Below are 27,904 nucleotides of genomic sequence, written 5' to 3' on the forward strand. Positions count from 1 at the left end.
CCAAGCACTGTTCTAAGCACAGGGGGAGATACAAGGTAATCAGGCTGTCCTACATGGGGCTCACAGTCTTAATCCCCATTTTACAGATGAGGGAACTGAGAAGTCAAGGGACTTGCCCAAAGTCACACGGCAGACAAGTGGTGGAGGCAGGATCACAGTCCTGTATGGCATATGGAGAAGAGGATCAAGGCAGTACAGTGTAGGATAGGCTGATGTAGATACATTAGAGATTAGAGATATATTAGACTTACAAAGGGTGGCTTATTGAAAAAAGTCCACACCTGGGAATTAGAGGACCTGGGTCCTAATCCCAGCTCTGCCACTTGTCTGCTGAGAAAATAATAATAATAATAATTTTGGTATTTGTTAAGTGCTTACTATGCTCTAAGCACTGGGGTGGATACAAGCAAATTGGAGTGGACAGTCCCTGTCCCACATTGGGTTCACAGTCTCAATCCCCATTTTACAGATGAGGTAACTGAGGCATGGAGAAGTGAAGTGATTTGCCTAATGTCACACAGCAGGCAAATAACAGATCTGGGATCAGAACCCATGACCTTTGGACTCCCAGCTTCGTGCTCTATCCACTACACCATGCTGTGATGCCTCAGACAAATCACTTAACTTCTCTGTGCTTCAGTTTCCTCAATGACAAAGTGGGGATTCAAAACGTTCTCCCTCCTTCTTTGACTACGAGCACCATGTGGGATAGGGATTGGGTCTGATCTGACTAATTCATTTCTAACCCAGTGGTTAAAACAGTGCTTGACAAACACCACAAACAGTGCTTAACAAATACCACAATTATTATTATTTTATGCATTATTGATCTGAAAAGGTTTCAGGGACAACCAAGTTTTTAGAGACATCCCACGTTGACTCTTCTCTCCCCCTTCTCCCACCCTTTCTTCTTATTCCTCTCCTCCAGCCTCATGGAAAAGAGAAAGCTGGGCCAAAACCTTAGGATTAAACTGGTCTTGGGGAGGGAGGCTTGCTTCAGACAGAACTAAGACTTAGTTTGGTTCCATAGCCTTTAATAATTATTATGGTATTTTTTAATTTCTTATTCTGGCTCAAATCACTCTGCTGAACACTGAGATAGGTGCACGATGATCCCATCAGGTACCATGGTCCCTGTCCTGTATGGGACTCTCAATCTAAGTGGAATGAAGAGCAGGTGTCTCATCCCCGTTTTACAGATGAGGAAACTGAGATATAATGAGGTGAAATAACTTACCCACGGGTACCAGACCAGGTCAAAGCCCAGATTAGAACCCAGATCTGCTGACTTCCATGGCATTCCACTAGGAAGGGATGCCTTTTCAGTGTGCAAGTATATAAAATTTTTTCCGCGAGGCGATTCTATTCTATTTATTTTATTTTGTTAGTATGTTTGGTTTTGTTCTCTGTCTCCCCTTTTAGACTGTGAGCCCACTGTTGGGTAGGGACTGTCTCTATATGTTGCCAACTTGTACTTCCCAAGCGCTTAGTACAGAGCTCTGCACAAAGTAAGCGCTCGATAAATACGATTGATGATGATGATGCAACTGAGTCAGGAGCCCCAACGAGCCCACCTGTTCAGAGCATCCTAGATGCAGAGTGAGAAAAACCCATCAGACAGACTTCTCCTTTCCAGGCCGGGCAAATCATGTAGGGCAAAGGATCTGAGATAGACTCTTGGGTTCCTCTTTGTCTCCTGGGGGCCTCTTGGTCTCCCCCATCGCTAAGAGCCTGCTTGGTCTCTTTCAGATCGTCTACCGCGGGGATCCCTACGCCGCCCACAACTCCACAGCCTATCTCATCTACCAAAGAGGAGTCGAGGTTGGCTGCTGGGGTCTGTGTATCAACTCACTGTTTTCCTCACTGTATTCCTGTAAGTGTCCCCTTTTGCCAAGGATACCCGGGATGCCTTTGAACAGAGGAGTTTTTTTTGTTCTTGCGCTTAAAATGATCCCTAGCAAATGTCAAGTCGCATAGGTGAGAAGGAAATTGACCTTTAAGGCACTAGAGGCTGTAAACTAATCTCTAGACTGTAAGCTCCTCTCTAATAATAATAATAATGATGGCATTTATTAAGCACTACTATGTGCAAAGCACTGTTCTAAGCGCGCAAGGTGATCAGGTTGTCCCAAAGGGGGCTCACAGTCTTAATCCCCATTTTACAGATGAGGTAACTGAGGCACAGAGAAGTTAAGTGACTAGCCCAAAGTCACACAGCTAATTGGCTGGCGGAGCCGGATTTGAATCCACGACCTCTGACTCCAAAGCCCATGTTCTTTCCATTGAGCCACTCTGCTTCTCTGTCTTACTGTCTAGAGTACTTACTGTCTTACAGTCTCTAGACTGTAAGTTCGTTGTAGGCAGGGAGCCTCTCAGCTTTTTTATTGTACCCTCCTAAGTGCTTAATACAGTGATCTGGATACTGTAAGCACTCAATAAATATGATTGATTGATTGAATGACACAGAGTTTCTTTTCAACTTATATTTTAGCCATTCAAAAGTACTTATTGAGCATCTGCTGTGCATAGAGCACTGAACTGGGTACTTGCTGTGTGCAGAAAACCAGTCAATCAGTGGTGTTTAGTGAAGAGCTCCTACTGTGTGCTGAGCCCTGTACTAAGCCTTTGGGAGACTACAATAGGGTACAACAATCAGTAGAAACAATAGATCAGTACAATAGAATAAATAGAAACAAACAATCCAGTGTGAGTACAACAATTCCTGCCCTCGAGGAGCTTACAGCCTAGTGGGAACTGTACTGATGACCTATTGTAAGCAGAACATTGTACTCATTCATTCAGTCATATTTATTGAGCGCTTACTGTGTGCAGAACACTGTACTAAGCACTTAACTATGTGTAAAGCAGTGTACTGGGCACCTACAATGACCTACTATAAGCAGAGCAGTGTGTTAGGTGGTTGGGAGAGAAAATTGAAATACAGGCATGGCTCTTACCCTCAAGGAGTTTATAAGCCATAGTCAATACAGTTTATTGAGTACCTACTGTGAGTAGAGCACTGTATTAGATTTTGAAAAGGGTACAATAGAAGTATAAGGCACCACAATGCCTATATGTCATACTGCATGCGACTAGTGTGCCATAGGTATTAATAATAATAATAATGGCATTTGTTAAGTGCTTACTATGTGCCAAGCACTGTTCTAAGTGCTGAGGGGGATACAAGGTCATCAGGTTGTCTCACATGGGGCTCACAGTCTTAATCCCCATTTTTACAGATGAGGGAACTGAGGCCCAGAGAAGTTAAGTGACTTGGCCAAAGTCACACAGCTGACAAGTAGTGGTGCCAGGATTAGAACCCATGATCTCTGACTCCCAAGTCCATGGTCTTTCCACTGACCCACGCTGTGTCTCTAGTTGGCAATGTAGTCTTAATGCCAATGTAATTCCTCCATGAAGAAAAATAAGATGGGAGCATAGGGTCTGACATGAGCCAGGGAAGAAAATATCAGTGCTGAGCCAAAGCATTTGGTTGACAAAATTAATTGATCATTTCCTACACTTGTGAATAAACAACTTGTTTTAACTGCTTAAACAAGAGCACCAAACACATATAATAATAATGATGATGATGGTGTTTGTTAAGCACTTACTATGTGCCAAGCACTGGTATAGCTACAGGGTAATCAGGTTGTCTCACGTGGGGCTCACGTTCTTAATCTCCATTTTACAGGTGAGGTAACAGGCACAGAGAAGTTAAGTGACTTGCTCAAGGTCGCACAGCAAATGAGTGGAGTCAGGATTAGAACCCACTACCTCTGACTCTCAAGGCCATGCTCTTGCTCCTAGGCCGAGCCGCTTCTCCATTGACAAAAATCCTACCCTCATTAGTGGCTATAGCACTCAGGAAATACTTGAATGCCTCAAAAGAAAGCCTGGCACAGAGCAGAGCAATCCCCTTCAACCATGCTCTGAGGGTGCTTCTTGCCAGCAATTTGTTTCATAATCCCCTGGAAGTGCCCCAAACTCTCACTGCTGATGGGCACCTTCTTAATATTCTTCATTTTCTTCATCTTTAGAGCATTCACTGATCAACTGTCTGCACAGAAATCAGAAACTGCAGTTATGACAGTCAGAAATTCCATCTGCATTTTCCATCCAATCTATTATTCTTTCCTGTCTGTCACAAGCTGCTGTACGATGCTGGGCACTCTTCTAAACTTCATGCTTTTCACCTCATGGGTGGCAGATGAGTAATTGGTATTGGGATGATATTATTCATAATATATTTGGTTTCTGTTTGGGCAGCGGACTAGGAGATATTTCAGGAAGAAAGAAGTCTTAGGATAGGTTTTTCTTCATGGGGTGGTGGGTGTCTTTGTTGTACACTGCCATTTTTCAGCTTCTCCCAAACTATACCTCTACCTGTAATGGGAAGATGGAATCAGTGTTGTAAGCCCATTTTCCAACTCTTTTATGGAAAGTATTTAAGGCTGGTTTCCAAAATAAGGTTTTTTTCCAAGAATGGCCATGAAGATGCTTTTGTTCCATCCTTGATGTCAAAGAAACTCTCAAAATAGTGAATCAATCAATCAATCAATTGTATTTATTGAGTGCTTACTGTGTGTAGAGCACTGTACTAAGTGCTTGGGAAATACAAGCTGGCAACATATAGAGACAGTCCCTACCCAACAGTGGGCTCACAGTCTAGAAGGGGGAGACAGAGAACAAAACCAAACATACTAACAAAATAAAATAAATAGAATAGATAGGTACAAGTAAAATAAATAGAGTCATAAATATGTACGAACATATATACATATATACAGGTGATGTGGGGAAGGGAAGGAGGTAAGATGTGGGGGATGATCTTCAGAAGTGAGATTACCTGAAATTATTAAGCATTTTGAGGTCAAGAAATCTATTTTCTCCTCTTTCTTCTTTCCCCAGACGTTCAGAAAGCAATGTTGTCCTGTATAGGATTGAAGGGGCTATATTTCATAGGATACCTGCTTTTTGGACTGGGAACTGGCTTCATTGGATTGTTCCCCAACATCTACTCCACCCTGGTTCTCTGCTCACTGTTTGGTGTGATGTCCAGCACTCTCTACACTGTGCCTTTTAACCTCATTGCCGAGTACCATCGGGAGGAAGAGGTGAGTTCTTTTCCAGAAAAAGTTTGGGCTTCAGAGTTATCGAAGAAATCATTTTGTCAGACTGGAGAATGGGACCTACTTTTTTGAGAAGAATAACAAGCTACTTTGGCAAATGACTTCAGAAATTTGGGATTTCATGAATTAAATGGGAAAAGGCAATAGAGGATTTCACGCAGTGAATCCACTGGGAAGCATTCATTCATTCAATCGTATGTATTGAGCGCTTACTGTGCAGAACACTATACTAAGCGCTTGGGAAGTAAAAGTCGGCAACAGAGATGGTCCCTCCCCAACAACGGGCTCACAGTCTAGAAGGGGAAGACAGACAACAAAACAAAACATGTAGACAGGTGTCAAAATCACCAGAACAAGTGGAATTAAAGCTATATCATCATCATCATTATCAATCGTATTTATTGAGCGCTTACTATGTGCAGAGCACTGTACTAAGCGCTTGGGAAGTACAAATTGGCAACACATAGAGACAGTCCCTATCCAACAGTCGGCTCACAGTCTAAAAGGGGGAGACAGAGAACAAAACCAAACATGCCATATGCACTATATGCACATCATTAACAAAATAGAATAGTAAATATGTACAAGTAAAATAAATAGAGTAATAAAGCAGTGTGGCCTAGTGGAAAGAGCACAGGCCCGGGAGTCAGAGGACCCGGGTTCTAATTTTGACTCTGCTGTTCGCCTGCTGTGTCCTTGGGCAAATCACTTAACTTCTCTATGCCTCAGTTTCCTCATCAGCAAAATGGAGATTTAATACCTCTTCTCCCGCCTACTTAGTTGTGAGCCCCATGTAGGACCTGATTATTTTGTTTCCACCCCGGCGCTTAGGACAGTGCTTGGAATGTAGTAAGTGCTTAACAAATACCACAATTATTATTATTATTGTTACTTTGAGTTTCACGAAGTGCTTTTATATTATTTAATCTCACTTTGTCCCTCCGACATCCCTGTTAGGTAAGGAAAAGCATGTGTTATTAGCCCCGTTTTGCAGATGAGAAAAAAAAACTGTGGCCCAGAGAGGTTTTGGGGACTTTCCTAAGGATTTGCCCTGAACTAGGACTAGAACTTAGGTCCTCTGATTCCCAGGCCCATGCCATTTCCATTATACCAAGCTGCCATGAGGAACAGTTTATTACATACAGATATGAGCCCACGAGGGCTGAAACTGGGAATTAGTCTTCCAAAATGCATGTGGAACAGTTTATTACATACAGATATGAGCCCACCAGGGCTGAAACTGGGAATTAGTCTTCCAAAACGCATGTGGAACAGTTTATTACATACAGATATGAGCCCACCAGGGCTGAAACTGGGAATTAGTCTTCCAAAATGCATGTGAAACAGTTTATTACATACAGATATCAGCCCACCAGGGCTGAAACTGGGAATTAGTCTTCCAAAATGCATTGTACGTCCAGAATGTGTGGTATGGTAACCATGACTTCTAACAGGGACTCTGGATTGAGCAGAATGTAAGTTGTGCTGTTAACCTTTTGACTGTTCCCATCAAAAAGTTATGGCTTCATTGAATGAGAGAGCCTGCATGACTTTGGCTGGAGCCGCAGTTTAAAAGGAAGAAACTAATTCACAGACAGGTTTAATCCATTGTAGCAGGAAACTAGGCTCGGCTCGTTCCAAAACTCATGTCTATCATTTTTACTAAGCATAGAAGGACTAATACTCAAGAAGTTAGAAACCTAGAAGAGGAATTAAATCTTAAATCTTCAAAAAGAGTAAAATTTAAAGTTTAATAGAGACTTAAAGGATCTTGATTTACCTAAAAATGTACCTTGCATGCTGAGATGCTGAGGAAAAGATGCTGTCACAGAGAGATATGAATCAAACCAAATAATAATATGAACAATAATAATTAAGTGCTTACTTAAGTGGGAAACATTAAAGCTCAGTGGCAAGAGCCCGGGCTTGGGAGTTAGAGGTTGTGGGTTCTAATCCCGGCTCCGCCACTTGTCCGCTGTGTGACCTTGGGCAAGCCACTTAACTTCTCTGTGCCTCAGTTCTGTCATCTGTAAAATGAGGATTAAGACTGTGAGCCCCATGTGGAACAACCTGATGACCTTGTATCTACCCCAGCGCTTAGAACAGTGCTTGACACATAGTAAGCGCTGAACATATACCACCATTATTATTATTATTATTATTATTATTACTGTGTGTCGAGTACTGTTCTAATCAGTCTGGACATAGTCCCTGTCCCATATGGAGCTCAGTCTAAGTAGGAGGATGTAGGATTTGGTCTCCAATTTACAGATGGGGAAACTGAGGCACAGAGAAGTTAAGTGGCTTGCCGAAGGTCACACAGCAGACAAATGGTAGATCCTTTTACTCCCAGGCCCATGTTCTTTCCACTAGGCCGCACTGCTTCAGAACACGTAGCTGCAAGGCAATGTTAGTGGTTTAAATCAGAGCAATGTTAGGCTCGGGCTGCAGGAGGATCGATCAGTCTGTGCCTTGAATCAATCAATCAGTCAAACACATTTATTGAGGACTTACTGTGTGCAGGGCACTGTACTAAGCTCTTGGTTGCGTACAACCTAACAATATAACTGACACAGTCCCTGCCCACAACGAGCTTACAGTCTAGAGGAGAATCTAGACCTGTGAATCTGTGTCGTCATAGCAAGGGCTAGACATGTACTGCTTCGTGTCAGAGTCAAGTGGCACCTAATAATGGCACATTTCCAAGCCCCAGGGCAGGATTTTCCTAGTGATTCGGGTGGTGGGCCATCTCAGTAGGGGCAGAAGACTCTGAGGATTGCCTAGCTCCAGAGCTGATGAGGAGCACCAGTATATACATTTGTACAGATTTATTACTCTATTTTACTTGTACATATTTACTATTCTATTTATTTTATTTTGTTCACATGTTTTGTTTTGTTGTCTGTCTCCCCCTTCTAGACTGTGAGCCCGCCTGTTGGGTAGGGACCGTCTCTATATTTTGCCAACTTGTACTTCCCAAGCACTTAGTACAGTGCTCTGCACACAGTTAGCGCTCAATAAATACAATTGAATGAATGAATGAATGAGGAACCCCTTCACTGCTGGAGATTTTCACCTGGGGACAGGGAGAGAGCCATGGTGAGTGCTGGAAGAGGCAGCAGAGAGAGAAGTTAGGCAACAGAGAGATAGAAGGGCTTTCAGAGGCACTTGCTTACCTTCAGGACCCCAGACAGACAGGCTACACCCACATGTAGATCAATCAATTGTATTTATTGAGCACATACTGTGTACAGAGCACTGTACTAAGCACTTTGGAGAGCACAATATAACAGAGTTGGTAGACCCATTCCCTGACCACAGTGAGCTGGAGGGGGAGCCAGATGTTAAAATAAATTACAAATCTGGACATAAGTCCTGTGGAGCTGAGGGTGGAGTGAACCAAGGGTACAGATCCAAGTGCAAGGGTGATGTAGAAGAGAGATGGAGTAGAGGAAATGAGGGTCTAGTCGGGAAAGGCCTCTTGGAGGAGATTTGATTTTAATAAGGCTTTGAAGGTGAGGAGAGTGGCTGTCTGTCAAATACGAAGAGGAAGGGCATTCCAGTCCACAGGCAGGTAGTGGGCCAAAGGTTGGTGGTGAAATATAGATAAGATCGGGGTTGGTGTTACAGGAGTGAAGTGAATGTGCTGGGTTGTAGGAAATCAGCAAAGTAATATAGGAGGGAGCAAGGTGATGGACTGCTTTAAAGTCAGTAGTATGGAGTTTCTGGTGGATATGGCTGTAGATGGGCAGTGGAGGTTCTTGAGGAATGGGGTAATATGAACTGAATGCTTTTGTAGAAAAATGATTCAGGCAGTAAAGTATGGCCTGGAGTGAGGAGAGACAGGGGCTGGGAGGTCAGCAAGGAGGCTGATGCAGTAAAGGTGAGATAAGCTAATTCCTGAGCTCAGCATAGGAAAGGGTGTAGTTTAGCAATGTTGTGAAGATACCTATAATATAGTGCCTACCCCCTACCCCTCTCTATTTCTCTCTCTCTCACCTCTACTTCACTTTCAGGTCCTGGTTCCTCCTGGCCTTTCAGAACTGTCCCTCACCCATCCTGTACCTCACTCCTCACACTCCTTTCCCCATTTCCCAGGTCTCACTCTCCCATAACAGGCCTCACGCCCCTGATGCCCTGTCTGCCCCTCCTTATCATGCCCCTCCCTAGTCTAACTGTTCCAGTCATTCAGACTCTGATGTTCATTGTAGGTATCCCTTCCCAACTCTCTTCTTCCCTCCTTCCTCACTCCCCCTCCTCTCACTGTCATGCCTCATTTCCTCTTCCTTTCCTCCCTGCCTGATTCCCCACTTTCTGCTTTCTTCCTGCCTCTCCATCTAGGCCCAGTATAATCTAAGTCACACTCTGACTTCACCCATGCCCCAACCTTCCATACTTGCTGCTACTGCTCCCCCTCCTCCACATCCTGTCTCCTCAGGCTTCCCATCCTCCCCCCCCCCTTCCCCTCCTCCTCCTTGTTCCATGTTCTGTGAGGAAGAAAGATGGATATGGCCAAAACATAAAACAAACTAGCTTCCCTTAAGATGGTGGTAAGAGCAGTGGGGCCTGGACCCCACCTTGAGAAGAAAAGCCCCAGAGACAAACGCTTGGTCATATGACTGGATCCTGGCCCTCAGTGGAGTCCTGCAGTGCTCGTCTGGTGGATTCTTTCTCCAGAGGACATTTTCTGTGGGACAGGAAGTCTACAAATAGAGCCAGAGAGCCTGGGTTTCTGGCTGAGTTGTTTGTGGCCTTGCCTTTTCCTCAGTGAAGCTGGTTGGTGTGTCTGGGTGTGAGTTTGGTGAACGTGGGCTTGGTGTGGGCATTTTGAATCATCCTGGCTGCATTGAGGGAACTACAGAGGGAAGACCTTCTGGAAGCCTTCTGAAGAGGCAGTGGCCAGCCCTGCATTCCCCATGGTAACATCCAGGCCAGCGGGACAAGAAGGACATTGCAGAACCACTGACTTGCAGGAAGCAATTTGGAGGTGGTGTGGAAGGGGCCATTTCTCTCCTTGACACCCACAAGGGCACATAAGTTTATCAAAGGGATGGCATAACTCCTCCATTAGATAGTTTCTTGAGAGCAGGGATCATGTCTACCAACTACATTGTACTGTACTACCTCAGGCACTTACTACATTGCTCTGCACACAGTAAGCACCCAATAAATTCGATTGATTGATTAATTTATTGATTTGGCTGAATGTGCCCCATGCACTGAGAGCCAGTCAACTAGGTCTCATTTTATTGTCCCTTAACAAACTGCCTCATTCAGGCCATATAGTTACAAACTGTCCAACTTGTGCGGGTGCTGAGAGCCCACACTTGCTTTCAGTCCAAATTCAAGATTTAATTGGACAAAAATCCATTAAAATGGGTGAAAATGGTTTCCAGAAAGGTAAGATCAAGCAGGAAGTTTTCATTCCTCTTCTAAGGGCTGTTGTTTTTATGGAACTGTTGTTATATTGATTTGAGATCTTATTTTAGGCAAAACCTCTACTAGTGCAAAGCCCTAGAGTGAATGCAAGATAATCAGTAAGACACAATCCTTATCTAAAAGGGGCTCACGAAAACAGTGGGGGAGAACAGACACGTAGAAGACAGAACATAAATTAGAAACAAGAATACATATATATTACATTATCAATAAATTATATATATATATATTATATATTATATATATAGGGAGAAGCAGCGTGACTCAGTGAAAAGAGCACATGCTTTGGAGTCAGAGATCATGGGTTCAAGTCCCGGCTGCACCACTTGTCAGCTTTGTGACTTTGGGCAAGTCACTTCACTTCTCTGTGCCTCAGTTCCCTCATCTGTAAAATGGGGATTAAGACTGTGAGCCCGCCATGGGACAACCTGATCACCTTGTAACCTCCCCAGCGCTTAGAACAGTGCTTTGCACATAGTATGTGCTTAATAAATACCATTATTATTATTATATTAATAATAATAATTATTATATATATCAATAAAGAGCCAATGAAATAATTCAACATTCTGTTTTAATCATTGGGCACATTTTCTCTCTGAGTTGATTTGACTCCTTTAGACATGAACAGAGTTAGTTTTATTTAGCACAGTTTGAAGCAAGGCAGGATAAAGAGGGGATTTTTTTGGGGGGAAAGGGTTATTTGTTTTTTTAATAGTATATTTTAAGCACTTATTCTGTGCCAGGTACTGTATTAAGTTCTGGGGTAGACGCAAGCTAATTAGGTTGGACACAGTCCATATCTCCCATGGGGCTCACGGTCAATCCCCATTTTACTGAAGCACAGAGAAGAAATGACTTGTCCAAGATTATACAGCAGACACGTGGCAGAGCCAAGATTAGGACCTAGGTCCTTCTCACTCCCTGGCCCGTGCTCTACCTTCTAGGCCATGCTTCTGGCTAAACCTTCATATTCTCATCTTTGATCTCCAAATACAGATCGCCAAGATCCGTCCTTTCCTCTCCAACCAAACCGCCACCCTGCTGGTTCAATCTCTCATCCTATCCCGACTGGATTACTGCATCAGCCTCCTCTCTGATCTCCCATCCTCCTGTCTCTCCCCACTTCAGTCTATACTTCACGCTGCTACCCGGATCATCTCTGTGCAGAAACGCTCTGGGCATATTACTCCCCTCCTCAAAAATCTCCAGTGGCTACCAGTCAATCTGCGCATCAGGCAGAAACTCCTCACCCTGGGCTTCAAGGCTGTCCATCACCTCGCCCCCTCTACCTCACCTCCCTTCTCTCCTTCTCCAGCCCTGCCCACACCCTCCGCTCCTCTGCTGTTCACCTCCTCACTGTGCCTCGTTCTCGCCTGTCCCGCCGTCGACCCCCGGCCCACGTCCTCCCCCTGGCCTGGAATGCCCTCCCTCCGCCTCAGTTAGAGAAGCAGCGTGGCTCAGTGGAAAGAGCCCGGGCTTGGGAGTCAGAGGTCATGGGTTCAAATCCCGACTCCTCCGCTTGTCAGCTGGGTGACTTTGGGCAAGCCACTTCACTTCTCTGGGCCTCAGTTCCCTCATTTGTAAAATGGGGATGAAGACTGTGAGCCCCATGTTGGACAACCTGATCACCTTGTATCCTCCCCAGCACTTAGAACAGTGCTTTGCACATAGTAAGTGCTTAACAAATACGAACATTATTATTATTATTATTATTATCCACCAAGCTAGCTCTCTTCCTCCCTTCAAAACCCTACTGAGAGCTCACCTCCTCCAGGAGGCCTTCCCAGACTGAGCCCCCTTTTTTCCTCTCTTCCTCCCCATCCCCCCACCCTACTCCTTCCCCTCCCCACAGCACCTGTATATATGTTTGTACAGATTTATTACTCTATTTTACTTGTACATATTTACTATTCTATTTATTTCATTTTGTTAATATGTTTTGTTTTGATGTCTGTCTCCCCCTTCTAGACGGTGAGCCCGCTGTTGGGTAGGGACCGTCTCTATATGTTGCCAACTTCTACTTCCCAAGCGCTTAGTACAGTGCTCTGCACACAGTAAGCGCTCAATAAATACAATTGAATGAATGAATGAATGAAAGCATTATAGCCCCACAGGAGACTGAGACCACCTCTAGCCATATTAGGACAACAAAAAATTTTCCACTCCCAAGACTCTCCCCTCTTCCTCCCTTTCCCGGTCCCAGTCACTGGCATTCCAACATTTCCATGTTCCAGACCTCTTTCATCCAAGATGAGCACAGCCTGGAGAAAGAGTGACTATTTTTTGGCCTAAATTTCATCTATGCAGGAAGAAGTGAGTCTCTTTTAGTTAGGGGCAACCTCCGTGGAGTTCACTGCTGGGACGTGTTGTAGTTGGTAGGATGGTATTCCATGCTTCCCTGCTGGCTCCTGATGAAATATCAGTCTGACCTGCTTCCTTCATTCCTACTATATTCCAAATGCTGTTCTGAACACTTGGGAGACAGATAGAAAAAGATCAGCTGTGACTTCTACCTTTAAGGAGCTTTCGCTCTAATGGACAAAAACAGTAAGCCGTAAATAGACAAATATGCAAAGGTTCAAAGTATAATAGCTCTAAATAATACACAAGAGTAGGTAAATTGATCAGTAACAATTAACACCAAAACAGGGGCATAAGTGAACTTGAGTCCGTATCGCCTATTCACTTAGTTATTTGCCCCACTCCCCACCCCCGCAGCACTTTATAATTCAGCTGCTTCTCCTACCTGAAATTTATTTTAGTGTTTGAAAGTAAATAAAAATAAAATCTCACCTCGCTAGCTTGTAAGTTTCTTGAGAGCAGAGATCGTGAGTACCTACCCTGTTGTATTATTTGCTCCACATCCAGAAAACACTCTACCCGTTGTTGGGTAGGGACCGTCTCTATATGTTGCCAACTTGTACTTTCCAAGCGCTTAGTACAGTGCTCTGCACACAGTAAGTGCTCAATAAATACAATTGAATGAATGAATGAATACCCTTGATTGATTGAGGTTGTAGGGAGAACAGTTGCAGTTCTAGGATCACAGAACGGAGATCTTAGCAGCAGACACGGCTGTGCTCACCTCAGTCCCACTGTTTTATAAGGTCCTTAAGGGCAGGGAACCCCTCTCAGAGGTTCACCTGGAGGTTTCCAGTACTCTACCAGTCTCGACTATGGGAGGGAGAATCAAGCAGAGACATACTCTTTCCATTCCTAGCTTGGGCAGTGGCTAGCGAGTGGAAGGCAATCTGCTACAAGTCAAAACTCCCCTGTGCTGGGCAGCAGCAGCGTGGGAGAGAGTCGAGGATGGAGACTCAAGTTTACCGCGCGGAAAGTGGCGATGGTAAACCACTTCTGTATTTTTACCAAGAAAACTCCATGGATACATGACCAGAACGATTGCAGATGGAGAGCGGGACGTTCTGGGAGAGGTGTGTCCATGGAGTCGCTACGGGTCAGAGACGATTCAACAGCATGATGATGATGATGATGGCATTTATTAAGTGCTTATTATATGCAAAGCACTGTTCTAAGCGCTGGGGAGGTTCCAAGGTGATCAGATTGTCCCACGGGGGGCTCACAGTCTTAATCCCCATTTTACAGATGAGGGAACTGAGGCACAGATAAGTGAAGTGACTTGCCCAAAGTCACACAGCTGACAAGTGGCGGAGCCGGCATTTGAACCCATGACCTCTGACTCCAAAGCCCAGGCTCTTTTCCACTGAGCCACACTGCTTCTCTAACCATGAGACAAATAGGGCAGCGAATGTGTTTACTAACTGTACTGTACTTTTCCAAGCACTTAATACAGTACTCTGCACACTGTAGATGCTTAATAAATACCACTGATTGATTGATCGACTAGGTGAAGACAGTTAAAAATCCACACTCTGCACCACACCAGCCAGGATGAGGGCAACCAGGACTCCACCAAGCCCTTTTTCTTGGTTAGGCCTGTGGACAGATATGAAGAGGAGAAATGGCTTACACTATTTTCTGTCTTTCTTTTGGCTCGGTCCAGGTTTTGGCTTTTCTTGAGTGAGACTTTCACTTCCGATGTACACAGTAAAGACCATTAAAAAGGGGTCCATAGGTAATGAAAGAGTGGGACAACAAAACAGGAATTAAAGATATGTGGGGTTCTTGTCGGCTTTAGCTCATGCAGACCTCCACACTCTACTCGTGGCTCGGTGGAAAGAGCTTGGGCTTTGGAGTCAGAGGTCATGGGTTCAAATCCTGGCTCTGCCAATTGTCAGCTGTGTGACTTTGGGCAAGTCACTTAACTTCTCTGGGCCTCAGTTACCTCATCTGTAAAATGGGGATTAAGACTGTGAGCCCCCCAGGGGACAATCTGATCACCTTGTAACCTCCTTAGCACTTAGAACAGTGCTTTGCACATAGTAAGCACTTAGTAAACACCATTATTATTATTATTATTATTACTCCATTTTAGCCGGGAGATCTGGGGCAGGGGAACCATGCTGTCCCCAGAAACCCTTTCTCCCACTTTTCCTGGAAAAGCCGAAGTGAAATATAGAAAACATGGATATCACTAGAAAACAGAGAAGCAGTGCAGTATAATGGGTAGAGCACGGACCTTGGGAGGCAGAAGGACCTGGGTTCTAATCCTGGCTCCACCACTTGTCTACTGTATGGCCTTGGGAAATCACTTAACTTTTCTGTGCCTCCATTACCCCATCTGTAAAATGGGGTTTAAAACCGTGACCTCCATGTAGGACATAGTCTGGGTCCAACCTGATTATCTTGCATCTACCCCAGCACTTAGAACAGTACCTGGCATATAGTAAGAGCTTAACAAATGCCATAAAAAAACAGAACCAAACAAAATAAAATTAAAAAAACAGAATGAAAGGGATTACTCTATCACTGCCCTATTTTATGTTGTATATTCAGTGTTTACTGTGTGTCAAACATTATTCCAAGATCTGGGGTAGATACAAGTTAATCGCTTCAGACACAGTCCCTGTCCCACATGGGGCTCATAGTCTAATTAGGAGGTAGAACCATATCGCCAATTGTCAGCTGTGTGACTTTGGGCAAGTCACTTAACTTCTCTGTGCCTCAGTTACCTCATCTGCAAAATGGGGATTAAGACTGTGAGCCCCCTGTGGGACAACCTGATCACCTTGTAACCTCCCCAGCGCCCAAAACGGTGCTTTTCACATAGTAAGCGCTTTATAAATGCCATTATTATTATTATTATTATTATTATTATTGAATTCCCATTTTTAATTTGAGGAAACTGAGACATAGAGAAGGGAAGTGACTTGACCAAGGTCACCCAGCAGACATGTGGTGGAGCTGGGATTAGAAACCATGACCTGCTGATTCCCAGGCCAGGGCACTATCCACTACAACAGGCTACTATAATCGGGGCGGTCTTATTATGACATTTAAGTTACTTTGCCACACCAACATCATCATCATCATCATCAATCGTATTTATTGAGCACTTACTATGTGCAGAGCACTGTACTAAGCGCTTGGGAAGTACAAATTGGCAACATATAGAGACGGTCCCTACCCAACAGTGGGCTCACAGTCTAAAAGGGGGAGAACATTCACCCCTTCCCCTGCTGCTGCTGGGAAAATGTGCAGAAACTCTTGGGCAGGGTGGCGGAGAGGCCGGGGCGAGGGTAGGGACGGGGAGAAAGTGAGCGCTGCTTAATACGCTTTTCATATCTGTCCAGCAAGACCCTGCAGCATTGTCATTTTGCCAGGTCCCTCCCAAGTCGAGAGTGGCAGCTGTCATTTGCTGTCTGCTGTGCACCGGTTAGTGGCATCCTACGCGATTGGATTTCTTCTCTTGTGTTTTGTTGCAGAAGCAGCAGGCAGCAGGAGGGGCGGCCGGAGGTGGTCGAGGGAAGGGAATCGACTGTGCTGCTCTCACCTGCATGATACAGCTGGCCCAGATCATCGTGGGCGTGGGCCTCGGCTTCTTGGTCAACACGGCCGGGAGCGTAATTGTCGTTGTGTGTTCTGCTTCCGCTGTGGCATTAATAGGTTGTTGCTTTGTGGCTCTTTTTGTCAGATATGTGGATTAGATCAATAAAGACGGAAGAAATCCTTCACCCACTTCCGGAGGAACAATTTTATTCTTACTCTTGGTCGGTCTGGCAAATGGTCACCCATAGCTCTTCCCCCATCCCTGTCTTTAATTCCCTGTAGAGAAGCAGCGTGGCTCGGTGGAAAGAGCGTGGGCTTTGGAGTCGGAGGTCCTGGGTTCGAATTCCGGCTCTGCCAATTGTCAGCTGTGTGTCTTTGGGCAAGTCACTTAACTTCTCTTTTAGACTGTGAGCCCACTGTTGGGTAGGGACTGTCTCTATATGTTGCCAATTTGTACTTCCCAAGCGCTTAGTACAGTGCTGTGCACATAGTAAGCACTCAATAAATACGATTGATTGATTGATTGATTCTCTGTGCTTCAATTCCCTCATCTGTAAAAATGGGGATTAAGACTGTGAGCCCCCCGTGGGACAACCTGTTCTCCTTGTAACCTCCCCAGCGCTTAGAACAGTGCTGTGCACATAGTAAGCGCTTAATAAATGCCATCATCATTATTATTATTATTATTATTAATTCCACCCGACTCCAGAAAAGTTAGAATATCCTCTCCTTCTCTAGTAAGTGCTTTTCTTTGATTTGGCTAAAATAATAAAAAGTATCACTGTGGTACACAGCATTCTTCCATAGCAAGTGCTTTTGATTTGCATTTTGAAAAGTATGTGACAGCAGAATTAAGGAAGGGTTTTTTTTTATGAAAACACAAGCCTGGGAGTGGACCGCAATAATAATGATAATGGCATTTATTAAGCGCTTACTATGTGCAAAGCACTGTTCTAAGCACTGGGGAAGTTACAAGGTGATCAGGTTGTCCCACGGGGCGCTCACGGTCTTAATCCCCATTTTGCAGATGAGGGAACTGAGGCACAGGAAGTTAAGTGACTTGCCCAAAGTCACAGAGCCGACAATTGGCGGAGCTGGGATTTGAACTCATGACTTCTGACTCCAAAGCCTGTGCTCCTTCCACTGAGCCATGCTGCTTCTCTGCAATGCTCTTGAGTGCTTGCCTGTGGCATCAGACACATTGAGTATTGCAACATAAGATTTCCTGTATTCGGGGTTCTGCAAATATCCATGTTAGAGGAGAACTGAGCATATTTTAAAGGGTTTACCGTATGTCAAGCTCTGTGAGAAGCGCTGGAGTAGATACAAACTAATCGGTGGCCTGGTCAATCTCCTCTTTCGTAAATTCAAGGGGACCATCGTCTTGGCGGCCACATACCTAGCTCTGAGCATCTCCTTCCACGTCTGGGTCATGAATTTGCGCTGGAAAAACTCCAATCGTTTCATTTGGACCGATGGACTCCAAGCCTTGTTTGTGTTCCAAGGACTAAGAAGCAGCCGTGGCCTACTGGATCGAGCAGGGGCCTCGGAGTCAGGAGGACCTGGGTTCTAGTCTTGGCTCTGCCACTTGTCTGCTGTGTGACCTTGGGCAAGTCACTTCACTTCTCTGGGCCTCGGTTACCTCCTCTGTAAAATGGACTGTGAGCCCCATGTGGGACAGGGATTGCGTCCAACCTGATTACCTTGTACCCAGCACGGCGCTTAGAACAGAGCAGCCTAGTCAGTGCTATAAAAAAGTAAAATCAAATAAAAAGCGACTGATCCTTTGGAGCAGCCAGTTAGCCAAAGCCCCTGAGCTCCCTGCTCTGTAACATGAGGCAGTGAAGCCTTCCCTTCTAGACTGTGAGCCCGCTGTTGGGTAGGGACCATCTCTATATGTTGCAAACTTGTACTTCCCAAGCGCTTAGTACAGTGCTCTGCACACAGTAAGCGCTCAATAAATATGATTGAAGGAATGAATGAATACGCAAGCTCTGGGCGACACAGGGCAAGCAATCTAATAAGAGTTGGTGTCAGGTGAGAGGTCACAGCCTAAGGGTTGTTCTTTAAAACCCTCTTAAACTTGTCCGGGTCAGAAGGCTGCCAAGAGAATTCCAGGGAAGGAATGACAAGTAAAACCACAAAGCCCAGGATGGAAGGGGGTTGCTTTCACTGTCATCTTCCAGGAGTCACTGAAGCAATCTGGGAGGAGCTTGGCTTTTCAGCCAGTAGTGGGGAGCTCCACACAGAAGGCAGAATGGGAATTGAAACCTGGATTTCTTGACTCCCAATCCCATGGCTTTCAGCCTGTGCCTGTTTCTTTCAGTGACATCTGTGATGGGAAAAACCTGTTGTGTCCATTCTGACTGCTAATCAATCAGAGCACTGTCCTGAGTACAACACAGCTGATAGATGTGTTCCCTGCTCATAATGAGCTATTAAAGTGTGGAGGGGGAAATCAATCAATTGATGGTATTTAAGTGATTAAATGCTGCCACTTAGATCATACTGCTAATATGCCATAAGCTCACACCCATTAATGTGATGCCGAGCAACAGCAAGGAGAAGTTACATTGCCTATGAATCCCAGGTTGATTCAACTTGTCCAATCTCTGTACCAGTCCTAGAATTCATTTCCCTATCACTTCTCAAAGGACTAGATCCCTGGTTTCCAATGGTTTCCTCTAGACTGTAAGCTCCTTGTTCGCAGGGAATATGGCTGTTAAATTGTTATATTGTACTGTCCCAATCAATCGATTGTATTTATTGAGCACTTACTGTGTGCAGAGCACTATATTAAGCCCTTAGGAGAGTACAATAGAACAATATGACAGACACATTCCCTGTCCACATCGAGTTTACAGTCTAGAGTTTATAGTCTAGAGAAGAGTGCTTATTACAGTACTCTGCATGCAGTAAATGCTCAATAAATATGATTGATTGATTGGTTGACTTCCATTAGAGACTCCCATATCTGAAGGAGAAGGCAGAGCAGAATATATGCCTAGTAAAGTGCTCTGCACACATTAAGTGCTTAACAAATATGACTGACTGAATGAATAAAAATACTAGAATAATTTTCTTGGCCATCATTATTATGAAGGGAAAGAAAAAAATGCCTGATCAACTCTGGCTGATGAAAAGACTGTTCATTGAGTCCAGTGAAATTCTTATGATACGGAGCTCTGAATGGAAGCACCCAAGTTGGACCAGGGAAATGAGGACTTACTTTACAGTTCTCATCCAGAAAGCCTTGGGAAGGGTAGGGCACAACAATCATACTCATTAATATTGTGATTACTTTGGGTAATAATAATAATAATGTTTTTTATTAAGCACTTCTTACATGCTGGAGTTCTGTGCTAAGCACTGGGGTAGGTATAGACAATCAAATGAGATTTAGATGCTGCCTCACATGGGATTAACCTTCTAAGAAGTGGGGAGAGCAGGTATCATCCCTATTTTACAGATAAGGAACCTATGGCCCAGAGAGGGGAAGTGACAAGTCTAAAGTCACACAGCAGGTCAGTGGCAAACCTAGAATTAGAACCTGGGTCCCCTCACTCCCAGTCCCATGCTTTTTCCACAAGGTCATGCTGCTACTCCTTCTCTTACCAAAAATCCCCTGAACCTGAGGAGGATTAACTGGTCTTCTACCACCTTCGTATCTAATGTGAGTAAATTTCTATTGGTAGGGAATGTGTCAGTACTAAAGTTGTTCTGGATGAATAGGATTTTCTAAAGAAGAGGAAGCCCAGTTAAACTCTGGTGCCGAGCATTTAGATGACCTTTTCTGAGAAGCTGCATGCCCATGCTGAGGGTATCTACTAGCCCTGAGGCCTTTCAAGAGACTAGGTAGGCAAACTCTTTGCACCGGGCCCAGATGATGATGACAACTAGGGCAGAGAGTTGGGAAAATGCGGTTATAGCCTCAGAGATTGCTTTCCCTTGGAGGGGGATTTCTGGAACACAGGCCTTCTGAGAAAAATGGGATTTAACTTGATCAAGTTCAAAAGCGGTTAGGAACTATATCTCGGAACTGTCTGGGGGAATAAAGTCCCCCAAGAAACCTTCACATTTCCTTGGGCTCCTGATGATAAGAAGGCTGTACATATATCTCTTCACCCTGGTGGCTCACTTTACTCTTCCCAAGCTAACCTTGCTGTCCTTCACTATCACCTCTACTGCCTCTAACCCCATGTCCCACGCCCAGAACTCCTTCCCCTTTTATTCGACCAGACCACAACCCTCTCCACCTTCGAAGCCTCCTGGAATCCTATCCCCTCCAGGAGGCGACTCCCTAACTAATTTAATAATAATAATAATAATAACAGTTGTGGTATTTGTTAAGCACAGACTACGTGCCAGGCACTGTTCTAAACTCAGGGGTGGATACAAGCAAATTGGGTTGGACAGATCCCACATGGGGCTCACAGTCTTCATCCCCATTTTACAGATGAGGCAACTGAGGCCCAGAGAAGTTAAGTGACTTGCCCAAAGCCACACAGCAGACACGTGGCAGAGCTGGGATTAGAACCCATGACCTCTGACTCCCAAACCCATGCTCTATCTCCTAAGCCATCCTACTGCCACCCAGATCATGTCACCCCGATGGCAACCCTTAGATATGAGAAGCAGCTTTGCCTAGTGCTTAGCTTAGCTTGGCTTGGTTTAATGGCGAGAGCACGGGCTTGAGAGGCAGAGGTCTTGGGTTCTAATCCCGGCTCTGCCACTTGTCAGCTGTTTGACTTTGGGCTAGTCCCTTAACTTCTCTGGGCCTCAGTTACCTCATCAGTAAAACGGGGATTAAGACCGTGAGCCCCACGTGCTTAGATCAGTGCTTGGCACTTTGTAAGTGCTTAACAAATACCATTATTATTATTATGTATTCGTGTATTTATTGATTTATATTCTCTGTATACTTAATTACTTAAACTTTGTTCATTTTTCCATACAAATTGTATTTTGGGTTTCCTTCCCTCTTCCCACTCTGTGTGTGTATGGGCGTGTAGACACAATCTGTGCCTGCCTATTTCTGTCATTAGATGTAAACCCCATGAGGGCAGGGGTTGTGTTTGTTATTTATTGTACCCTCCCAAGTGCCTAGAACAATGCTCTGCATACAGTGGAAGCTCAACAGATACTTTCGAATAAGTGAATGACCTCAGGAACTGAGGATAAAGCTGGAATAATGGGTCTACGAAAAGACTCCCAATACCCAGCCTAATTAGGCTATTTGTTATGTAAATTGCAGGCTGGTCTTCGATTCCATTCCTATCTTTTAAGTATAAAACCTTACCATTGATTTTGTGACACTAATGTGGATAACACCATTCTTGATCTTCTTCCCCAGTGTATATAGATTAGAACATTTGTCTCATTTATTCGAGACAGGCAATGGAACAGTGTGATCATTCAGAGCTCATTTATCATCCTCCATTTTTCTTCTTTTTGGTTCTCTGGAGGACAAGAATGATAGTGCTTCGGTTAAATGCCTGCTGAAACTTTTAAAAAGGAATTATCCATCTGTCCGTCTGAATGGACATATTTGCAGCGCTGTCATTATGGCCTAAAAGTATCCAGAGAAATGAAAGATTCTGAATCCACCCGTCAGCTACAGACAGAATCTATGGGCCTCAAAAGGGCTTCTAAAATTGTCAGAATGATAATAATAATAATGATGGTACTCGTTAAGTGCTTACTATATGTCAAGCACTGTTCTAAGCTCTGGGGTAGGTTAATCAGGTTGAACACAGTCCCATATTACCCCCATTTTAACCCCACATGAGGTAACTGAGATACAGAGAAGTGACTTGCCTAAGGTAACTCAGCAGACAGGTGGCGGAGCCAGGATTAGAACCCAGGTCCTTCTGAATCCCAGGCCTGTGCTCTATCCACTAAGCCACGCTGCTTCTCCCAGAAGAGAAAGAGCATGGGCATTCCCAGCAGAATTCCATAGGGACATTTGGCCAAACCCACTGTTTTATTGGCATTTCAGTTTTAGATTTGGGCAGGTGGTAGAAGGAAGGAGACTTACGTGGGTACGGTTCAATGTTGGGGGGAGAAGGTAGGATAATAATAATAATAATGGCATTTGTTAAGCGCTTACTATGTGCAAAGCAACATAAAAGAAAGGCCATGCAAAGGAGATAGGGGAGTGACACCATAGTGAGCTAACAGTAAGTGGTGGGCCAAAAGCAAAGTGTCATGGGAGAGGAAACAGTGTGGATTGAGGTGGGCTTTTCCAGGAGCTCACTGGGCCATAGACCGGGCCAGATATAAGCAGATGTCAGCAGATCAAACCTAGGACCGGAGCTGGCTGGAGAGAGGTCAGGCTAAGTGGTCCAGATGTGGCTGTTTACAGCATTTGTGTTCTCAGTGGCATTGTTGGGAGAGCAACACAGCTCTCAGAAAAGCAAAATGTGAGGCTTTTAAAGCAACAAGTGAGAACCTGGCTACAGGAATAGTATGTATTGACCCCCTTCCCCCCACCCCCAACCCATCCAAGTCTTTGGTTTTGCCAGCAATATTTGTTCAAAGAAAGGTTGGCAGGAAACAGGCATCTCCTGAATTAGACCATTATGACAAGCATTCAGCTATTGCGTACCTTGTAGGACTATTTTGTAGGTGGCTGGGTATTTTTGGCTGGGGTGTGTCAATGAATACATGTTGTGAAGGTGAGGGTTTCTGAGCTTGAAGACACATCTTCAGATAGAGCCTATACTTAACAGTGCTTTTCACCCGGGACAACCAGGCAGGCCCCATGGTGCTGTCCTTTCTCAGGTGCGAGAATATGGGCTCTGCCCTCAAGTCTACGAGTCAGCGAGGCCTAGCAAGGTGCTCAGCTCCTTCAAAGCGCTTAGTAGATTCTTGTTGAGGGGTTGACAGATGGGGAGGTTTGTGGGATCTTTTTCTCTTCCACCCCTGGGGTAGCTCCACCATAGGCCGACTTGTACTTCCCAATCGCTTAGTACAGTGCTCTGCACACAGTAAGCGCTCAGTAAATACGATTGAATGAATGAATATAGCGGACACAGGGTTGACAGCTCAACCAGGTGACTACGCTCCCTGATCCTTGACTCGTAGAAAAGAAGTTGGGGCATTTACTTTTTGAAGAGTGAACATTTAATATTGCAATTTAAAGGAGAAGTAAATTTTAAAAAAAGCAGCAGTCAATTCTCTTTCCAAGCATTCAGGAAGGAAAACAAACCCAATTCCCAGCTACTGCCACATCACACATCATAAGTTACTCATTCATTCATTCAGTCGTATTTATTGAGCGCTTACTGTGTGCCAAGCACTGTACTAATGCTTGGAAAGTACAATACAGCAATAAAAAGAGAATCCCTGCCCACAACGGGATCACAGTCTAGGGGGAGGGGAGCAGACAATACAAGTAAACAGGCATTAATATAAATAAATAGAACTACAGATATATGCATACATAGATAGGTGCTGTGGGGCGGGGAGATGGGGGAAGATGGTGATGCAGGAGGGAGTGGGAGCTGAGGAAAAGTGGGACTTACTCCAGGGTGGGGGCTTTTAGGCATAGTGTACGTTACTCAAATTCTGGTATAATTCATTCATTCAGTCGTATTTATTGAGTGCTTACTGTGTGCAGATATGAATCAATAGTATTTGTTATTAGTTTTAGTAGTATTAGTATTTGTTATTTGTTTTACTAAGCCTTTGGGAGCAAACAATAGAAGTAGAACAGTGCTTTGCACATAGAAAGCTCTTAATAAATGCCATTATTATTATTATTATTATTATTATTATTTTAGTTGACCTGATCCCCATCTTCAAGGAGCTAACAATCTATCATGGGTGACCAACACTAAAATAAATTTCAGGTAGGGGAAATTTCCTAAGTGTAACAATATATTCAAAATGCAACAGGAAGAGTGAGTACCTACCCTCTTAGATGGTATGGAAGAGCTGAAGTGGCGATAGAAAGGGAAATAGGGTGGGAAGATGAGTGATTAATCAGAGAAGGCCTCCTGGAGACGATGTGATATCAGAAGGGGTTTGCAAATTGGGAGAGCAGTATTTTGGCAGATGTGAAGAGAGAGAGTTCCAGGAAGAAGGAAAGGTGTGAGCAAGCATCAGTTGGTGTTCAACAAATACTGTTAGGATGGTAAATAATTATGTCAGCAGGCAAGTGACTTCACTTCTCTGGGCCTCAGTTACCTCATCTGTAAAATGGAGATTAAGACTGTGTGCCCCACATGGGACAGGGACTGTCCAATTTGATTACCTTGTATCTACCCCAGCATTTAGAACAGTGCTTAGCACATAGTAAGCGCTTAACAAATGCTATAATTGTTATTATCTATAAAATGGATTCTTGATCAAGGAGAAAGCCCGTTTAATGCTGGTAGAGCATTTTGAGAGTCTTAGGTAAGACTTTGGGAGAACGAAGGTTGAGCTTCATTTCTGAGACATGAGGAGGGCAAACCTTGGCACAGGAATCATTTCTAGGGAGAGTGGCTCGCCGACTGCCACTTGAACCCTGGTATCTGCCAGTCATGTTCCCACTGGGACAGTGGGTGCAAGCCTTGGAAAGAGTGACCAGAAGATGGTTATTATGGTCCATCACTGCCTCCTTTTCGTTCCCGCTCCCTTTCTTTCTGCCCTCTGATCAGGCGCCTGCAAGAAATCATGCCTAGCAGTCTTTCTGGTTTAAATAATGAAAAGCGAAGCCTTCCAGTCTTGGTTTAGAGGAAGGTTCAGCTCTGACTCCAGCGGTTCATCGGTTATTTTTCCAAACACCCCTGGGCTCAACAGCTGATGACCCTCTAAGGAGTCTTATACATGGACATATTGGTAATTCCAACCACCGCATTGCTTGCTGCCTGAGGGTGGTTTTAAGTAAGTTCGATGCCTTGAATTTACTTGGAAAATTAAGCCCTCGAGCCCTAAAGCTGTAGGAGTTGATAAGGATCTCTCTCACACACACACACAAACGCCCCCCCACAATAAAGCACTTTGTCAAAGCAAGGCACAGCTGATGACCCTCTAAGGAGTCTTATACATGGACATATTGGTAATTCCAACCACCACATGGCTTGCTGCCTGAGGGTGGTTTTAAGTTCGATGCCTTGAATTTACTTGGAAAATTAAGCCCTCAAGCCCTAAAGCTACAATAGCAGGGGTTGATAAGGATCTCTCTCACACACACACACAACCCAATAAAGCACTTTGTCAAAGCAAGGCACAGCTGATGACCCTCTAAGGAATCTTATACATGGACATATTGGTAATTCCAAACACCACATGCATAGCTTGCTGCCCGAGGGTGGTTTTAAGTAAGTTCGATGCCTTGAATTTACTTGGAAAATTAAGCCCTCAAGCCCTAAAGCTACAATAGCAGGGGTTGATAAGGCTCTCTCTCACACACACACATACCCCCCCCCCCCCCACACACACACAATAAAGCACTTTGTCAAAGCAAGGCATGATTGCTGCTGTTCTGATTACTGTTATCAGCTCTGCTATCCCTTCATTAAAGTAAACCCTGCCCGGCCCTTTGCAGCCGTGAGGACACCTGTAGCTCCTTTGCCTGTTCTGGAGAACCGGAGGGGTTTGGGTTAGAGGCTGCATCACAGACTAGAGCAATCCTTCTCAAGAAACACTCTCTCCACCTCCTCCTCCCACAGAGGCCCGGAGAAGGGAGACCTCGGGCTCTTCTCTCCCCTTTCATTCAAGAGGACTTTTTGAGGCAGCCCAAGGCTGTGCATCCCAAAGTGGTGAGTGATGAGGATTTACTACTCAGGATTTACTACTCAGGATTTACCTCAGGAAACCCATCACTCTCAAAACCATCCAGCCCCAAATGACAGAGCTTCTGGGAGCAGGGTTACCTAGTGGAATGAGTGTGGGATTGGAAGTCGGGAGATGCAGCATAGCCTAGTGAAATGAGCCAGGGCCTGAGATCAAAGGACCTGGATTCGAATCCTGCTATGCTACAAGTCTGCTGTGTCACCTTGGGCAAATCACTTAACTTCTCCTTAAACCACAGTTACCTCATCTGTAAAATGGGGATTAAATGCTCCTTCTTAATAATAATAATGGCATTTATTAAGCACTTACTATGTGCAAAGCACTGTTCTAATTAATCAATCAATCAATCGTATTTATTGAGCGCTTACTGTGTGCAGAGCACTGTACTACGCGCTTGGGAAGTACAAGTTGGCAACATATATTGCAACATGTGGCAGAACGTGGCAACATGTTCTAAGCACTGGGGAGGTTACAAGGTGATCAGGTTGTCCCGATGGGGGCTCACAGTCTTAATCCCCATCTTGCAGATGAGGTAACTGAGGTACAGAGAAGTTAAGTGACTTACCCAAAGTCACACAGCTGACAATTGGTGGAGCTGGGATTTGAACCCATGACCGCTGACTCCAAAGCCCGTGCTCTTTCCACTGAGCCGTGCTGCTTCTCTTAGACTATGAGCCCCATGTTAGAGGGACTGTGCCTTGTTTCTACCCCAGTGCTTAGCTTGTGTGCTTAGCACATAAGTGCTTCATAAGCATCACAATGAATTCATTAATTAATCAGGAGGCCTGGATCCTAGTCCCAGCTCTACCACTCTCCCGCTGTCTGACCTTGGGTAAGTCATCTAACTTCTCTGTGCCTCAGGTTCTTCATCTGCAAAATGGAGATTTTTTTTGAAAAGACAACTGTCTCCCTCCCTCATAGATTGTGAGTCCCCTGTGGGACAGGGACTGTGTCCAATCTGCTTATCTTCTATCTCTCCCAGGGCTCAGTACAGCCCTTGGCCCAGAGTCATTACTTAAAAAATAAATACCAATATCAACATTCTCACCACAGCGAGGCATCTTCCTGTCCTCCCTGCCCTCTGGCTCCGGGTCTGCAGTGAGCCACCTTTCCCATTCTGACCTCTTGGCTCTCCGGTCATTCAGGAGCGGCATCACTTCCATTCAGAAGTATTTACTGAACGTAGAGCATTGCCCTCAATTCCTACTGTTTGCAGAGCAGAACTCTAAACCCCTGGGCCTTCTAAATAGTAATCTTAATAACCGTGGTATTTGTTAAATGCTTACTGTGTGCCAAGCACAGAAGCAGCGTGGCTCAGTGGAAAGAGCCCGGGCTTGGGAATCAGGGGTCATGGGTTCTAATCCCGGCTCCACTGCTTGTCAGCTGTGTGACTTTGGGCAGGTCGCTTAACTTCTCTGCCTCAGTTGCCTCATCTGTGAAATGGGGATTAAAACTGTGAGCCCCCGTGGGACAACTTGATCACCTTGTAGCCTCCCCAGCGCTTAGAACAGTGCTATGCACATAGTAAGCGCTTAATAAATGTCATTATTATTATTATTCTATGGGCCTCAGTTACCTCATCTGTAAAATGGGGATTAAGACTGGGAGCCCCACGTGGGACAACCTGATTACTTTGT

The 27,904-nt window shown here is 44.7% G+C and overlaps 1 protein-coding gene across 1 annotated transcript in view; it reads left to right on the forward strand.

Moving 5' to 3' along the window:
* Positions 1–16,662, forward strand: part of SLC45A2 (solute carrier family 45 member 2) — a 33,052-nt gene extending 16,390 nt beyond the window's left edge. Inside the window, exons 5-7 of the mRNA XM_038744195.1 lie at positions 1,750–1,873; positions 4,912–5,138; positions 16,421–16,662. Of these exons, the coding sequence (XP_038600123.1) occupies positions 1,750–1,873; positions 4,912–5,138; positions 16,421–16,642 (573 nt within the window). The 3' untranslated portion in view covers positions 16,643–16,662. The remainder of the gene's footprint in view (positions 1–1,749; positions 1,874–4,911; positions 5,139–16,420) is intronic.
* Positions 16,663–27,904: the final 11,242 nt, after the last annotated feature.

This window comes from Tachyglossus aculeatus, chromosome 3, assembly GCF_015852505.1.
Source record: "Tachyglossus aculeatus isolate mTacAcu1 chromosome 3, mTacAcu1.pri, whole genome shotgun sequence".
In the NCBI taxonomy this organism is placed as follows: Eukaryota; Metazoa; Chordata; class Mammalia; order Monotremata; family Tachyglossidae; genus Tachyglossus; species Tachyglossus aculeatus.